The 17,597-nt window shown below is 42.1% G+C and overlaps 2 protein-coding genes across 5 annotated transcripts in view; one reads left to right on the top strand and one right to left on the bottom strand.

Moving 5' to 3' along the window:
- Positions 1 to 6,789, top strand: part of SYTL3 (synaptotagmin like 3) — a 37,457-nt gene extending 30,668 nt beyond the window's left edge. For all 3 annotated transcript variants that reach the window (XM_042016359.1, XM_042016361.1, XM_042016360.1), the window contains exons 12-16: positions 1,071 to 1,241; positions 1,447 to 1,546; positions 2,635 to 2,743; positions 3,600 to 3,805; positions 5,044 to 6,789. In XM_042016359.1, coding sequence (XP_041872293.1) covers positions 1,071 to 1,241; positions 1,447 to 1,546; positions 2,635 to 2,743; positions 3,600 to 3,805; positions 5,044 to 5,174 — 717 coding nt within the window. In that variant the 3' untranslated portion in view covers positions 5,175 to 6,789. The remainder of the gene's footprint in view (positions 1 to 1,070; positions 1,242 to 1,446; positions 1,547 to 2,634; positions 2,744 to 3,599; positions 3,806 to 5,043) is intronic.
- EZR (ezrin) overlaps positions 6,194 to 17,597 on the bottom strand; it is a 37,581-nt gene continuing 26,177 nt past the window's right edge. For both annotated transcript variants that reach the window (XM_042016362.1, XM_042016363.1), the window contains 7 exons: positions 14,669 to 14,765; positions 11,457 to 11,620; positions 10,407 to 10,537; positions 9,575 to 9,735; positions 9,193 to 9,285; positions 8,009 to 8,260; positions 6,194 to 7,716 (listed from right to left, as the gene is read on the bottom strand). In XM_042016362.1, the coding sequence (XP_041872296.1) occupies positions 7,552 to 7,716; positions 8,009 to 8,260; positions 9,193 to 9,285; positions 9,575 to 9,735; positions 10,407 to 10,537; positions 11,457 to 11,620; positions 14,669 to 14,765 (1,063 nt within the window). In that variant the 3' untranslated portion in view covers positions 6,194 to 7,551. The remainder of the gene's footprint in view (positions 7,717 to 8,008; positions 8,261 to 9,192; positions 9,286 to 9,574; positions 9,736 to 10,406; positions 10,538 to 11,456; positions 11,621 to 14,668; positions 14,766 to 17,597) is intronic.

Here is a 17,597-nt window from a genome sequence, read left to right on the forward strand (position 1 = left end):
AATCATTGGTCCTAATTTTGTAGTCCTTTTTCAATGCCAGAGTCATGCAGAAGTGATAGAAGGCAAATGAGAACCATGCCTGAGCTGGCTGCATAAATTCTAAAGGTGTTTACTTAGAAATACTTAAACGTAGTTTAATTATTAGTTTATCCAGAGTAGCAAAAATGGTCAAAAGTGCACAGCACTACTGCAGGTAAACTCCCATCATGACACTGAGATCCAACTGGGTGGGATTCAGCTGCAGGTTAAGATAGCTGCATGTGTGAGAGCTGTGCAAGTGCTCTTGGCAGTCACTGGAGCTCAGGGTGACTCAGGGTCATCAGCCACAGAGCCCACACCCGGCCTGTGATTCAGCAGCCTAAATATGGGCACTGATTTCCTTGCCTGTGCCATTGCCTCCAGCTTTCCATGCAGGTCACCTATGGGCTGGGTTTGCCAGTCTCAGTGGGTATATTTGATACCCAGCAATGTCTCAAAGGGTTCTCTAACTATGTTTGGAGAGTGAATCAAGGCTTTAATTACTGAGCAGCTGAATTGCTTCCTTGCCCCTGCTGACTGCATTTAAGTAATGGCCACTGACCAGAGTGGGAGTTTAAGCACCATCATTAGATGTCTTCATCTTGAACTGGCTTTCAGAGCAGCCATGTTCTATTGGGAGTATAAACAGAAATATATACATATATATAAACAACAAAGCCACACACATAAGCTCCCCCGCTCCCGCCAAAAAAAACAAACAAAAAACCTCCTCAAAAACCCAAACAAAAAAACTCCCCCAAAACCCCAGCAAAAGTGGTCAAGACTTATTTAAAGTTCTGAATTAATAATCAAAAACTTTAGCAAGGCAGGTCAAGTTATTCCTTGAATGTTGTTTCCTATTTGAAGGAACATTATTCAGCATTTAAGTAGTTGGGGTTTTTTCAGGCTGCAAAGCACACTCAGACAACATGGTTCTGTCTGCATCCTGAGGCCTTCAGTCATGCTGTGCCTGGCCTTCCTGGGAGCAGGTCATGAGCATGGGCCTGCATTGATCCTGTGCATTGCTCTGTAAATGCTGTTTATCTTTCTAGTACAAGATTGAATACTCCCAGCTAAGAAGTCGGCAACTTCGGATCTCTGTGTGGCATGCAGGAGCCCTCAAATACAGGGTGTTTTTGGGGGAAGTGGTGATTCCCCTGGCAGTGTGGAATTTCGAAGAGGACTCGATGCAGTTGTTGGACTGGTACCCACTCAAACCCAAGGTGACTCTTAAGTTTTCGTGCTTAGTTGTACCTTAAGAGCATGATGTAGTGAAAGCCATGAGAAAAATCACCCCTATGAGATTATGGAGGGGAAAATGCTGTCAATCCAGCCCATTGGCAAGATATGTTGGAAACACAAGCTGAGAGAAGGATGTGGAAGAGAATGATTGCAATAATGCAGACTCCTGTATGTCCCTTTCTTCAGCTTGAGAAGCCTGAAGATGAGCTTATCCAGTACAGCGGTGAGCTCCTCGTGTCTGCAAGGCTGTCAGTGCCAGCCCAGTATCAAAATCTCCAGTTTGAAGGTATAAAATGTTTGGCATACATGAGTGCTTAATGACCTTAGAGGTCTTTTCTGACATAAATGATTCTATGATTCTGTGAATTCTTTGGCTAGAAAGGAATTGAGATCCATGAAGGACTGGCAAAGTGTCTATGTAATATTCCTGCATGGATTTTTTAACTACTACAGCAAATGGTATTTTTGGTATTTTTGGTATTTTATATCTTAGATTATTTAAAATCAAAACATTTTCAAGCTTTTGTATATTTGTTGTTTTTAATGCCAACAAAAGTTGTACATTATAATGGCAGCTGTATGATGCATCCAGCTGTTTTCCAAACTTGTGCCTGTCATGATGTTACCAGTAGAGATCATTCTGGAGGTGAAACAGCAGTTCTGCTGTCCAAGGCAGAGATTGCCAGTTCAGGGAAAAAGTGGAAGGGAAGTATCTGCAGGGGTACCAGACCACTAAGTATTACTGTAGTATGTCAGAGCAAGCACCTGCTGGTGGAAATAAACACTTTGGGAGGGAGAGATAGGAAAACGTCCTTTTCCTTACCTCCCTAGACCTTAGTGAGGTGTACAGATGTTCAGAGCTCTAATAGTGCTCTCTGTGTCAGGACCACAGCAGCAGGTACATACCAATAGGAAGCTCTAATTAGCTATTTTGTTATTTTTGTTCCCTTTTCTTTACCAAATGACCCTAAAGTTACCAGCTTCCCTATGCCCACCTGTTTTGGGTCTCTGCTCTGTCCCTCGATCTGTGAGTGGAGCAGTATCACACCATGGGTTTGGCCCTCTCCCCTGCTTCTGACTGTTCCAGAGAAATGCTTCTGTGTGTACTGCCCCGTGTTTACTTTTCACAAACACAACAGAAAGCTTTGTCTTTGGAACAGGGATCACAAAGCAGCCAGCTACTCACTGCTTGGTTTTCTTTGTGTGTGAATCATTCACTGTACAAATGTTCAAATCTTTCAAATGTTCCTAGTCCAGCCTTATGACTCCTTATCTCAGTAGTGCCACTTAGGCATTCCCCTACTTACTTTTAGCAGCCTTAAGCTATGAGCTGAACTAACTGGGCATTTCATGTGATAAGTGCACCTTTTTCAGGGAACAGAGACCAAGGGGTTCTCAACTGCCAGCTTCAGGTTATGATATTTGGAGCCAAGAACTTGCCCATGCTGAGATCTGCTGGAATGCTGAACTCCTTTGTTAAAGGGTATGTCTGAGACCTAACACATCAAATAGAGAATGTCACACGTGTTCTGTGCAAATGTACATATTAACATGTTTTCAGCAGGAGACTGGCTTGGGAAAGTGGCATTGCCCCACACTCTTAGTCAGACTTACTATTAATGGTGACCCTTGGGTGTCTGCAGAACAGCAGCAGTTTGCAGGGTGGTGACAGGTCCCACCTGCCCTTTTTGGTCTTGAACTTTAGATTTTAATTATTACATTAGATTTGGAGTTCTCTAGTTTAGGTATGTGCTCTTAGATATTAGGGGAGAGGGGGAAAAAAAGGTGTGCCTTTGCAGAATTAAGTATAGCTCTGGATACACTGAAACTTTTATCCTCTTCATTCTTGACATTTTAAAGAGAAGGAACTGAATTTTTCTTCGGTGTGCTGAGTAGCTTGTATGTGGGATCATTTTACTTCCTTGCTGTCAGGCATTAGATGCCACTGGAAGTATGATACTGGGGTAAACTTACATCTCATAAAGCCATTTCACCTCTTGTGGCACCCACCTTTGGTGAAATGGGTGAGCATTTAATCTCCTGAAAGGCAGGTTTCAGGGACTATTGGGTTGCAGCATGTAGAGCAAAGATGCCCTCAGCAGTCAGTGACAGCAGAGTCAAAGCAGACTACAAGAGCCTACTTGCACCTGCACTAAAGGCTGGCAGGAAAAGGTGCAAGTCCCAAAATAAACACAAGAGCACCATGTTCTACCTTGCACTAAGGCTGAACTTGTTTCCTATCTAAAGCAAACCAAAGGGCCCTAGTTGGTTATTGAAAATGTTCCATTTTCTGGTTGAGAAGTCAGTAACCTTGCTGAACTGTTATTTTTTGGGGGAAGTTGTCTTATCCTTCCAGACCAAGCAGAGGTAAAGCAAAAGTCTCCTGTCCTGAAGAAAGAAGCCTGTCCACAGTGGAAACACTTGTTTGCCTTTGATGGTGTGACCCTAGCTCAGCTGCAGCGGTCATGTCTACACCTGACTGTCTGGCACAAGTCAACTTTCAGCTCAAGTGATCAATTCCTAGGCGGAGCCAAGCTTGGTGCAAGTAAGTTCTTTATCACTGAAAGTTGAAAGTAATTTGGGAAAAAGTTAATTTAGTTTATATCCCAAGCAATAATAATCACACTGTACTATTTATTGCTTGCTATCATGTGCCTAGACATACAGTCCCAGCCTCTTTCCTAAGCAACTTGCAGTCTTGGGCTCTGATCCTGCAAGGACTGATGCAGGTGCTTCAGTTCAGGTCTGTGCAGAAGATCAAGGTTGTCACTGGAAGTTTTCAGGAAAGCCATTTGTTAGTGTGGTGATTTTTAGGGTCAGAGCCATGCTAAGACAAGCACAGAAATGGCGTGGCTCTAACTCACACAGAGCTCTACATATTTTTAAAGACTTATTCCTTTGTTTTCTATGAATTGACTTATTTAAAATAACTTCTCATCAAAAGGAAGCAGGAGAACTAATCATCTCATAGACTCTAACCTTGCTTATGTTTGTCGTTATTATTTTACATCCACAAATCAATCCAATCCAATAAATACAGGAGGTGAAACTTGCTCCAAAGGGGCTGTTGGATGTTTGAAGTTTTGGCCTCTGCTCTAGCACAAGTGTGAGCTTTCTTTCTCAAGGCTGAGCAATGTCTGAGAAATCCTCTCCTCACTGACTAGGCCCTGTTTCACTGGTAGTTGAGCAGGGCAGCATTGTCCCTTGAAGGCTGCCCTACAGTCTCCCACCCTTGTCCTCCCAGTGCGTTAAGTGCCGTGGGTTTCAGTATTTGAGAGGAAAGGATCAAATGCTGTTTTGGTATCAGCATGCACTTTACAGGAGTATTATCACTGGTGGTAACTCAATGTCATGCTGCAGGCTTCCTCATGAACTTTTTTTGCTTATCCTATCCAGCATTTGCCTTTCTGCTAGAGCAGGGACTATCTGCTTGTAAGTGATCCAAGCCCTAAGCCTGGAAATGCATTGAAGTCAGTGGAGATGAACTGAAGCAGGACACTTAGCAGAATTGCACTTTTGTGGGCATGCACACTTGCTCTTCTGCTTTCAGTCATACAACCAAAAACTTTTTCTTTGCTGCAAGTTGCACTCTTCAGAGAGTGATTCCAGTTTAACAGGATGTAAATAATTGTTCCAAAGTATAAACACTGTTTTTTGCTATTAGTGCCTTAGGAATTACAGAACAGCTGAAATGACTGTACCAGTGCGTGAAAGGGTTGGCCAGAAGCTGGGTAAGGCCAGGTGAAAAGTAACTCTGTGCTCTTTCCTTTTGCTTTCTTGCAGAGGAATTTTTTGGCTCTATGGACCTTGTGTCTCAGGCAGTGCTCCAATGGCAGGAAGTGCTCTGCAACCCAAACACGTGGACGGACTTCACACTTGTACTGCATTCAAATAAGGAAAACTTTAAATCATGAGAGGTTATCACACAACAATTTTCTTTCCCCACATCTGATGTTTTAAACTGAAGTAGTACATGCACTTCAGGTCTAGGAAAACAGACACTGCAACAGCATCTATTCCAGTTTTTGGGGAATAGAATTATGTATTTGAACATGTGTCAGAGTCTGAATGTTTTATTTCTTCAGAAGTTAAGGCTTTAACCTCTGTCTCTAGCTGGAATGTAAGGATAATGTTGTTTCTGCAGGAGTGACAGCCTCAGTGTGAGATGTATTATGCTGACAAAGCAACAGTAGCCAGACAATATGCAGCTTTCTATTTCCAGGCCTAGCAGAACTGTTACAATTTAATTTAAAGCACAACTTGGACTACTTCAGAAAAAATAACTGTTACAGCAAGGCAATGACATTATTTCGCTCTGCTGTTGATGTTTTAGGCGCGGAATTCAAAACCAGCTTATCTTTGTCTGCTTGCTGCAAACGGGTGATGCTAATGTCTCTGTGCTTCAGCATTATCTACACTGCCACTATTTCATGTGATCCGAAAAAGCTTTGGCCTGTGGCCATGTCTCTCAAATGTGTGCTATCGCATGTGCTTAGAAAGTTAAATGTATAAATTGTCAGTAGCAGTGTGGGACCACAGCCAGTGGAATAAGGGTGGGCATAACAAGTTCCTTCTTATCAGCTGCCACTGTAAGACATAGGGTTGTACAGCACATGGCAACAGTTTAGCTAAGTTCTTCATTTCTTCATGTGAACAGGCTTAGGGCCAAATTCCTGTGTCTGTTTGCCTTGCCTTGGATGTAGCTTTACAGTCAGCAGAAACTTCTTGTGTACAACTGTACCAAGTGCTGGTGAGTTATACTTTCAGTCCTTACTGCAAGTATTCCCCCTTCTTCCTTTCTAGGTGAGTGTGGCTTTTAAGTATTTGAGATTCAAAGACACAGGGACTCATAAGCTGAGCTCAGGAACTAAAAAAGCAGTAGCACAACTTACACAAAATACACCCCACCCAAGAAACACTTCACTCCATCACCTTTGTTACTTTGCAGATCTTTTATTTAGATGGTTGCTGCTGCAAATAAAAAAAACACCCCACACAAGATTCAACTCAAGTATAATGCAGCATAGATATTGTAAATGGAAGAGAAAAGGTGACAACATACTGTATCTCACTTTCTAACAGATTTTCAAGGAAAAAGGGGAGAGTGGGGGAAGGATGGTCACAGAAATGCTCTCTACTAGAGAGAATACAACTGTGATATAAACAAGCAGTCCCTTCATCTTTGGAGTCTGAAACTTTAAATCAAACATTTAAAAAAATTAGAAAATTTGTTAGAAAAATAGGTGCAGTAAAATTGTATATATTGGATCATGTGTACATCTAACAGTTTCCATTAAGTAAAAAAAAGATCTTTACAAATAATGCTTTATACTAAATAATCAGTTGCACTGTATCAGACTACAGTCTTGTTTAGGCATTTTTACAGATGCAAGTCTTATTAAATCTGAAAAGTAACAAAATATACAGAGCAAAACTATTTCCCTTTAACTAGTAATGCAATTCATGTATTGCATGTTTTTTATATATATATATATATATATATATAAATACTACACTATAAGTGATCAGTAATGAAGCTGGAATGCAAACACAGTGGTCTTAAATTCCAGGAGTATTTGCTTCTTGTTACATGAAGAAGGTATCAGTGTCCCTATGCCACTTCTGAGCCATCACTGCACAGTTTCTCCAGTTGAGAACAGCAACCAGAGAATATCTAATTTCTACACAAAGTAGGTCTGAGGTGTTGTCAGTTCTTTTGTGTGGGGGGGGGCGGGGGGGGGAACATGGGCATCAAGACCAAGGGAAAAACAGGGTCTACAAGCACCTGTGTGTGGAGGAACAACACCCATACAGGTGCTTGCAAATCCTAAGTTCTACAACCTGTCTTCTCAGCTGTCATACTTTACACTGTAGCTAATAATAAAAAGACATATGGCACAAAATTCACCCACAGATGCTTATCTTTTAGACCAGGCTGAATCCAGCACCTGCACAGGACACACATCTTTAAATAGAAGCATGGCCTGTTAAAATTTTCTTGCTTAATGAGAGATGTGACGTGAGGCCTTTTGGCACTAAGCAAAGGCATGAGCAAGTTACCAGGATCTGTGGTACAATAAGTTTTAAACTATACCAAATTTCACAGAAGGTTGAGAATAAAAGGGAGATTCAAACAGCTCTGGGTTTAGAGAACATTTGTTAAGTGTCATACAGTGACCCCTCCTCAGAGAAAAAAATACCAAACCAAAAAACCAATACAACAAAACCCCAAAACAAGAACACAGCATTAAGATCTGCCTTTCCCACAGTCCTGTCTTCTTACGAGCATCTTTACATTGCCTCAAACTCATCAATTCTCTGCTTGGTGTTGCCTTGCCGGATCTGCCGCAGCGTCTTGTACTTGTCCCGTCCCTGGCGCATGTTCTCCGAGTGGATGATATCGTTTTGGGTCCTCTTGTTCTCATCTCGAGCCTGGGCCAGCTCATCTGTCAGTGCCTGCAACATGAAGAACATTAAATACAGGTTAGATGTGAGAAGCTCTCAGCTCCTGACAGTTGTTAATGCCCGGACAGAGAAGTGACGTGGATACAACACGGGCTTTCTATTAACACTGTGGATGATTTAAGCAATGTCAAAGCTTGAGCAATGAGAGTAATCTTTATATACCTTGCCTTTATTTCAAACTTCCTATAGGAAATGTAAACAAAGAGAAACTGCCATACTTTTTGTGTTTAACCAAGTGGAACAATTGTTTCAATTGCTCTGCCTCCTCCAAGCAGTGCCTTACCCTCAGCTGGCTCTGTACACGTGCGTTCTTCTCTGCCTCAGTGATGCGCTTCTCCTCGTTGCGGTCATTCCTGATGCCCTCGCTGGAGAACTCAGCGCTGTAGGCAGAGTACTCAGAGCCCTCATCTTGCAAGTTGTCATGGACATGGTAGTTCACTGGCTCATAGACAGGGGGTGGGGGTGGAGGTGGAGCAGTCATTACCAGGTGTAACTCCTCCTTGGTCTTTACCAGATCCTCTTGTGCTTCCCTGGCCTTTGGGAAAAGAGTGAAAAATATTTTAAATGCATTTCTTGCTTTAAATCAGCTTCATGAACACAAATGCTTATCTTCCTAGTTTTTTTCAATCTACTATGAAAAGTAAGAGAGGATTAAATGTCTGCAGCTGATGGTACTCTATTATTAGAGAACTTTTTCTGCGCTAGCAATGCTATCACCATCATCAGGCACTGTGTAATGTTCAGGGGTCTGAACAAAGAATATTCGTCCAATAAAACAGCCCAGGAAAAGGTTCTATGGAAAGCTACAGTTATCTTCATTCTGTTCTCCATCCATGAAGAGCTGTAGGCTGAAGAGACATGTGTTCCACAAAGTAAGAACTTGGGAATCTAAGTTAGCATTTTTAATGAAATTACACACCAGGCAGTCACATTCCCTGCTACTGCAGTGGTTCTGCCCTCCCATGTGTCCCATGGCGCTTGCTGGGGGACACTGGGAGCCAACACTCCAAGCCTTGTGGGGTTTGTCTTTGGTTTTAGTGCAACACTTTATTACACTCTCCTGATCCAGGTACCAGGAAGCCACTGACAACAGCACTCACTCCTCAAAACAGATACTTGCAGTGTGGCTGCATCTGCAGCATCTTCTCTGGACTGACATAATGTTTTCAGACATTATATCGTGGATTACATGCATTATTTATTCATGTGCTCCTTCCTCTCCAAGGCTCCAAGACAATGATCACATTTTTAGGTTTTATACAGGCTTTCATTCTGACTTTTGACTGAAGGGTTGTTAGAAGAAAGGTGTTTTTGCAGGCATATTGCACATTCATCACAAGTTTGCCCTTCTTCAGTGCTGTACAGATGTTTGCCTCCACATGTTTGAGAATTCACACTGGGCTAAGCACCACAGTATGCTCTGCTTAAGCACAGACCTTTAGAGCAACTTGTAAAGAAGATACTCACTCTGATTTGCCACTCTTCAACCTCACTCTCTTTACGCTTCCTTGCCTCTTCAAGAAGTGCTATCTTGGCTGTATACTCTGCAAGCTCTGTAGCCTGTTGAATAATAAAATGGGAATTATAAGGACTCTTAACCCCCAATCCAACCAAAAAACCAAACACAACAAAAAATACAGATATATATATATGTATTAAATACAGTAATAGAGACTGAATAGGAAACAAAGAAATAAAAATTACATTGCTTATGTACAGTGCCACAATCATGCCATGACATGGTCTAGTACTTCACTGCACTGTTTTTCCCTGGACACAATGGCTTTGCCTTACTTAAGGGCACAGTAACATGCCTGTATATCTTGTTCTCAAAATAACTGGGTCTTACCAGCTGTTCCTGGCTCTTTATCTGGTCCATAGTTTGTCTCTCCAGCTCTTCCTTGGCCTGCAGAGCTGCCAAACGGTCAGCTTCCAGGCGTTCTGCCTCCTCCTGGGCTCGTTTCCTCTCCTCCTCCAGCTGAATAGCTCTTTGGATCTGATCTGACAGCTCTGCAAAGAGACAGATCAATGTGGTTAGTCCACAAGTCTGGTCAAAGCTAAGGAACTTCAGTCTCTTAGGTAACTGCAGAAGTCATGACAGGACTTTACTCCCTTCACTGTGCACCTCAAAGTAATTATTTGCATAACACACCAAGTAACTGGATTCAGAAGTAGTCAGATGTACACTGTAATTAAATCTTCTGTAAGATGTTTATACTGAAGTCTGTAACATTGACAAGACCCTGCTGCCCTTAACTGACAGGTTGCTGCATGGACCAGATGTTGCTGCCTCCAGTGTGCTCTTCTGTGCTTTGAAACAGAAGCGTCCATTTCACTGGAAAGACTTGTTCCCAAAGTATGTTTTCTGTTAGGAGTTAATAAAAAGTACTTGAGGGCTGAGCTCTTGCTCACTGCTGGAAGAGGCTGTGCTACTTAAATCCTCCTGGCAACAGGGGAGAAGAGAGTTCCTGCCCTTTGGTTCCCAATTAAATCTGTAGATTTTATGCTACTTTCATATTTTGGATGCACATCTGTATATCTAGCTCTATAGGCAGACATTAGTAAGTCTTGCCAAGAGATCCCAGTGTCACCAGATTTAGGCAAGGCATAGGCAGCAACCTGTACAACCCCTCTATGGAGCACAATACACATGGTCTTGTCAGCCAGGACAAGTACTTTACCTTTCTCTGCTTTCTGAGTCTTCACTTCATATTCTTGTAGCCTCACCAGCAGCTCCTCCTTCTCCCTCAGCATTTGCTCTTTCTCCCTCTCAATTGTCTCTCTCCTCCTCTTTTCATCTTCTAGTTGTTTCCTGTTAGAAACACATTTCATGCTGGAAGCTCACTTTCAGACCCAAGCTACTGCCAGACAAGAAAGCAGGCTGGGAATCTCTCCAGGCAGCTGAATGGGAAAGTGGCTGCCACAAAACAGGAGCCAGCAGACAGAAATAGGCCATTCCTTCATCTCTTCAGAATTTTTGCTCAGTTTTAGATGCCCCGTTCCATAAAAACATTTGTATTTTTGTTGGTTACCACAGAAATTTAGAACACCAAACAGCTGCTAGACCCAGAGAAGAAAAACAGGACTTGTACTGCAAGGCAGAGGAGATGTAACTTTGTTACTTCTGTGGTATGGAACATCAAGGAGGTGTGAAAACAACAGCACTGAGGGAATGGGGACAAACAATCCACAAGTACAGGAGAAAAGCAGCACAATTTCTTGACTCATAAGCAACCTGCAGCCAGTGGTAGAATTGCTATTCCCATTTCCTTGCCTGTACTCCTGTTCCTTCTGTCTTTATAGCATACACACATGCTCCCTGTGAAGGTTTCCCCTTACTCCCAACCATCCCATGGCCCAGCACATAAATCAGATACCAACACTCAAGAGTCAGGAAAACCCTTCTCTAGGCGCACAACACCCCACCAGAGCCTGCTGTGCCTTTACTTGCACATTTCCTTGCAGCTCTTGAGGCTGCAGCCAGGACAGTTGACTGTGTAGACACAGGGCCAAGCAGGAAGAGTAACACAGTCCCACTCAGGACACCGCGGTGATTCCCCCTGTACTCCAGAGTTCCAGGACCACACGTGCTCCTCGTGAGCCTGGGATGGCTCAGAGCCTCTCCCAAGTGAAACCCCTGTTACTGACAGGTACAGCTGCTTGCTGAACCCCGGCACTTCAGGGTCATCTATTTCTGCCACCCCATGTCAGCTGCCTTTATCCAAGCCCACCTTTCCAGTTGTTTCTGGTGCTTCTCCTCCCGGGCCTGGGCTTTCATCTGCTGCACCTCAATGGTGTCGGGCTTCCTGCGCCGCATGTACAGTTCATGGTTGCCCATGCAGAGCTGCAGGATCCTCTTGTTAATTCTCAGACGAGGGGCGTAAAACACAAAGTCCTAGGAGAGAGACACCACAGTCCTTTTTTTCCAAACATACTTTCTCTTCTCCCAGCTAACTGCAGACAACATCTTGCTACTAATTTCATTCTAATTCAGACATACATGCAAGACCATTTAAACAATAACAGCAGGGACTGCAAATGTGATCTGAAGCCAAAACTATTGTGATTTATATTCCCCATTCTACACAGAACTGACAAGTCACTCTTCTAGAAAAAGCATCTTTTAGAGAAAAATCCCAAGTTGATGAAGTCTCATTTAAATGGAGATTGTTAGATGTTGCAGAAGATTCTGGGCCGACAGGTAAACACCTGGGCAACACACAGACCTCTAGTACTGAGTAGTTTTTCAGTTTGCAGTTTGGTGACTGAAAGACAAAGCACAAACTACAAATGAACTGTAGAATTTCTTGATCTATCTGAATCAACCTTCAAGGCCCCACATGTGTTTTTTCAGAGAAAAATGCCTTTCAATATAATTCTTTTCTGTTCCATGGCATTTCCTAGTTAAGTTGACCTAGGCTGTTACAAGAGCGTCAAATGAAAAATAATTTTTAACCAACCACATGGGTTATTTGGAACATCAGGTTGCAGGCAGTAACAAAACACAAGATATTCTAAAATTTCTGGTTCAATAAAAAGGACATTCCCAAATTTCTCATTATATGTTGTAATCAGACTTTTTACAGAAACTATAAACCAGATTAGATTTTTCTAGAAGAAAACCAGCTAAGGAAGGGATACAGGAGGCCCGAGTTCATTACCTCCCTGATGATTTTTCTGAATCCACAACCACACACATTTACAACACAGTCTGAACTTACACAGTAGACAAACATTCTTGTCCTTTTTCTGTGTACTACAGGGACAGTGGGCAAGATGCCACGTTACCACCATAAACCAGTGCCCATTCCTCGGAATCACTCTCCTGTGGATTGCCTCACTTTTAGCCATAGATGGAACCAGGAATGGAAGCACTGATCATGTTTTTAATTGCTTGAGCTCAGAAGCACAACTGTGAAGCACAACAGTCTCTGGGAAGACTGGAAGTCACACTAGAACAATTAAAAGCTCCCTAAGTGGTATTAAAATGAATGTGCTGACAAAGACTGATTTTCTCTGATGCATTTCCCTAATGCTCACACAGGCTGCAGAAGAGGCAGTCAGGGCAGTGTGTTGTGCTCTCCCTCTAAATCCTGCCGGAGCCATTCCGAGCTGCACAGGTCTGATCCTGTGATCCTGATAACTGACTGTAAGCTGCTCATCCAACCTCCTACTTCTGACAAGTAATTGTAAAAACAAAAACTGTGCTCATTGTGATGAACAAGTCCTATGCTGAGGCAAAGCTCACTTACATGGAAGTAAATACTGAGGGCATGGATGGTGCTTGCATTTGTCATTTAAGGCCATAATCAAGGGACAAAATATTCAAATAAGAATATAAAAGAATTCCTTTCTTTCCTCATCCCCAGCCTACCCCAGATCTCACATAACTGGGAGCATCGCACGTCAATATTTTAAAGATAATGTGCTGAAGACCTTGGAGTATGTGGGCAGACAAGCATAAAAGTTAAAAAGCTTATTCTGGGCAAGGTGCCACAGGACTCTACCCTCTACATTAATGTCAATTTAAATTCAGGCATGTAGAATCCTCCAAATTAAAAGAGCACTTCCAACCCACACCTTGGTTGGACTGAGTATTTTGCTGTAGTTATAATGCCTTTATCCTTTTTAAAAGGAGACACAAGCACATGAAAAGACCCAGACAACTTCCTGAATATTCAGAATTAGTGCCCAGATAAATTCTTTTTTTAGGCACAGCTTTAAACATACTACCAGCCAGAGGGAAAAGAACAATTGACAGAGAAGGAGGAAACATAAGTGAGGTTTTCAATGTTAACACCTTTCTGCATCAGCCTTTTGCAAGCCTTCCATTTCAAACTCAGTCAGATTTACCCTCTGGGGAGTGGGTGGCAAGCCATGATGTGTGTTTTATAATTATGTACAACACATGCAAGAGGCTCTTCTGTTGAGAAAAGCATGCCTGACAGACCAGCTTTCTGTCTCTGGGGAGTTTTGTTGGTTTTCACTAACAGCATCACAGAAAGAAGCTCCTCTCCCCCAGGTTCTTATCTGGGGGAAGGAAGAAATCCCTGCAGCACACTGCGCATTAGTATCATTTCAATTACTGCAAGGATCTTTTTCTGTTAGAGATATTTATAAGCCATCATCCTTTGCCAAAGCCAGGCTGCTTATTATTTCTCAGGGCTGTACTTACCCACCAAGGCCAAGTACTGGGGTGGGGGAAGAGCAGAGGAGGTCTTTCTCAACTACTCCAGTAATTTCACAAGACAGAATGACATCCACCTATACCAGTTATTCCAACCTTATGTTCTCCACAGGTCAAAGTAAGTTTCTAACTCCTCGCTAAACTAACTCTGAAAACATACTTTTAAATATTGAAAAGCAACATTCACAGGTACCTACATTTCAGTTCTCCACCAAAGTCATATCCCTGAGATTTACCTTGGTGTTCAAGAAAGCAAATGAACACCACATTTTACTTTCTCAGTAGTGTGGAAGTGAGCAGTGATGAATGGGAAGCCGTATGTGTCCACGTGGTTTTGCAGTAGCATTTGAACTACTTTTGTAATTTTTTTAATGAACATTTTTGATGTTTGGGTTTTTTTAAATGAAAAAACAAAAATAAAATTTACCTATCAGCTTCCATGCACTGAAAGAAATCCAGAGAGGACTCTCAGAACTAGCAAAGAATTTCAAATTTGAGCATGAAGATACCTAGTTTGCTACAAAAAAAGAGACTCTGCAGTTGTAAAATCCTTATCTTTTTCCACATTAGCTATCACTATAAGCCCTTCATTTATGCTGCACAGAAAAACAGACAGCTCTAAGTACACTCTAAATATGAATGCTTATTTTGCATATATCTGTGGCTTTCTCCTCTCCCAAGACTACTTTATTTTGAGAAGAAACAGTATCACTTGTTCAAATGCAATATCCAGGAATCCTTTCTAGATATACTTACTGGTGCCTTCTTATCAATAGGCTTTATAACAAACTTCTTGTCATTGAAAGAGATGTTTCTGATTTCACTCCAGGGGAACCCAATCTTCGGGGTTAGTCTGAAAAGAAGAAAAACTTGTTTTAAGAGATGATGCAATGAACATTTTTCTCCCCTATTGCTTCTAACACACAGACTTGGTGGAATGCAATGCTTCACAAAGCTCTCCCAACAGAGAGAAGACAGTAATTGAACCAGAATACCACAGGGAATAGGAAAAGACCAGTAGCCTCCCTTTCTGAGTCTCTTCTAATTTTCATCAGCCACCCTACTGACCTTTGACTATGTAATAGGGATGGTATCTACTGAAGCCACATGCTCACCTGCTTTTAAGCTTGTTTTTTTGATCTGGGCCCAAAATCCACAGCATGCAGACTTTATGTGCAGTGCTTCCCAGAGGCCTCTCGCACACCTCTGGGAGGCATAAGCCAAAGTAACTGAGCTTACAGCAGCCACAGGCAAACCTACCCTGCTGTGTTACAGCTAGCCCAGTCACCTCCTGATGCCTTCACTCTGAAGTGCTGGACAGGCACAATTGGTAGGAGAAGATTTATTTTCTTTTGTTTCACAGAATCACAGAATGGGTCAGGTTGGAAGGGACCACAGTGGGTCACCTGGTCCAACCTCCCTGCTCAAGCAGGGTCATCCTAGAGCACATGGCACTCGATTGTGTCCTGAATATCTCCAGTCAGGGAGACTCCACAACCTCTCTGGGCAACCTGTTCCAGTGCGTGGTCACCCTCATGGTAAAGAAGTTCTTCCTCATATTCAGGTGGAATTTCCTGTGCATCAGTGTCTGCTCCTTGCCCCTTGTCCTATTGCTCAGCACCACCAAGAGCAACCTGACTTCATCCTCTTGACACCCTCCCTTCACATTTCTCCTCCCCTAGATTACAGGCAATGTTAGTAACAAAGGGCCCTGTTCTTTCCTTCCACACAAACTGCTCTTTCAGCCGATCCCATGAGTCACCAAGCAGACCTTTACTCACTGGTCATGCAACGAGCTGTGCCACGTGGCTCCCCACTACTGAAAAGCTCCCCGATGAAGCAAAGGGCAAGATTCAGACTCCCAGCTCTTCCTTGCTGCTGAGTCCAGGTCTGTTGATTTGTTTGAAATTGTTTCTATAAGACTCACTCAACATTTTAGATTTTCCTCTGCCTGAATTTCTCCAGACTTTTGCATATAAAAAGCATCCAGTTTGTCATGAGACCAAATGTTTCTGAGCCATTCCAAAACTTCACCTCACACACCTGATCAGCTCTGCAGCCAGTTGTAGCATTACAAAGACTCGTGTATTTGACTGTAATAAAGTCCTTTAATTCCCCCAACCAAATATTTTGTTTTTATATTTAATATCACATTATTATTCTTTTATTCTTCTCTTATCAAGGGAGGGTGTATTCTCTGGAGATAACTGTTAATGATTAAGAATTGTGTCTTACATAAAAGATAATACCAATGAGCAATCTTCTTGTTACTGTCTAACCCCTCCAACATGCATCTCTGTCACAATTATTCTTGCAAATGATTTTAAGACACAAGTATTTAATGTTTAGCACTTAAAGAAATGTCTATCATCACAGTGGACCACTCGAATTCTGTAAGACTTCTATGGACTACATTGATTAAAGAAAAAAGAGCAATTTTGGGAGGAATTTCACTCAAAGAGATGGAAAGCTATTACATCACAAGATCTTGCTGGGTCCAAGCACAAAACCCCCTTTTTTAAAATTCAGACTTCAAGAATAAAATTCATCCTCTTCAGAACTTTCCACTCCCTAACCTCTAACTCAACTGCAAGATTATGCAAGTGCATGTGTGTAACATTAAGAACTGTAAAGAAAATCATTTGATTAGACTAAGATTAACTAATTACTCCAGCCTCCATCATATTAGTACAAGTGCTTAAATTCTAGATAATACAGTATGACAGACAACTAAAATAATTCACTCATTAGTAAGTTCTACTGCAGATTCTCCTCTTTAATGCATGAAAAAAAAAAAGCTTGAATATACCTGGAAACAGGACACTGACATGCACTGCAGTATAGAGGCTCACACACCTACAGCACAGCCTCATTTTCCTCACATTGAACTTCAACAATGAAATCTCTGCTTTTTCACCTTTGCCCTCAGTCCACAAATTTTGCACCTACAAACCAGAGGTGCCATACACATCACTATTTTTCTAGTCCCCATATCTGCTGCAAAGACTTAATTATATTGTGGCAAGAGTTACAGCAGAAATAAGCAGTTTATTCCAGCACTGTATTTGTTTTGCAAACGCTCTCGATAGCTCTTTACAGTCAATGGCTACACGCTGCTTCTGCAGCTCGAAAAACCTGTTTGGGTGACCATGGTTACATAGCAAGACCAGTCATTCAAGACTGGAGTATTACATGAGCGAAACTACTTTTCTTTCAAGTGACACTCCTTGTTTTCTGGGTGACAGCACATATTAGCATTGCAGAAAAGACTGCTTTCTCTTTGCCTTATCAAGTGAAGCTCCAGAGAGTTCCAATTAATATTTGGGTTGCATTCAAAGCTTTTTGGAGGCAAAGACATAGAACAGGTGAAATCCCTTCTGCATTTCAGTGATAGCCTGTTACAGATTAGTGACATGAAACAAAGGTTTGAAACATCAGGGGGAGGAAAAGAAAGCAGTCTAGACAGCAATGCTCCATCTAAAAAATATCTATTTTAGCTCCCTTCAATCCTTCAGTTGCAGAGTATTAGAAGAGACTAGCAGGCTTAGACACAGCTGTTCTCACCTTCTTATTATGTTTATTTATAGATGTAGTCTATCATTTCCCACCTACTATCCAATTAATAGTGGCTCTGCCTTTACCAGAAGGGCTGATTAAAACTGTGCATACCTCAGCAAGCCCTCAT

Source organism: Corvus kubaryi, unplaced genomic scaffold (assembly GCF_017639235.1).
Source record: "Corvus kubaryi isolate FWS band 111438036 unplaced genomic scaffold, C.kubaryi_AGA036_p1.0 split3-73, whole genome shotgun sequence".
Classification (NCBI taxonomy): domain Eukaryota; kingdom Metazoa; phylum Chordata; class Aves; order Passeriformes; family Corvidae; genus Corvus; species Corvus kubaryi.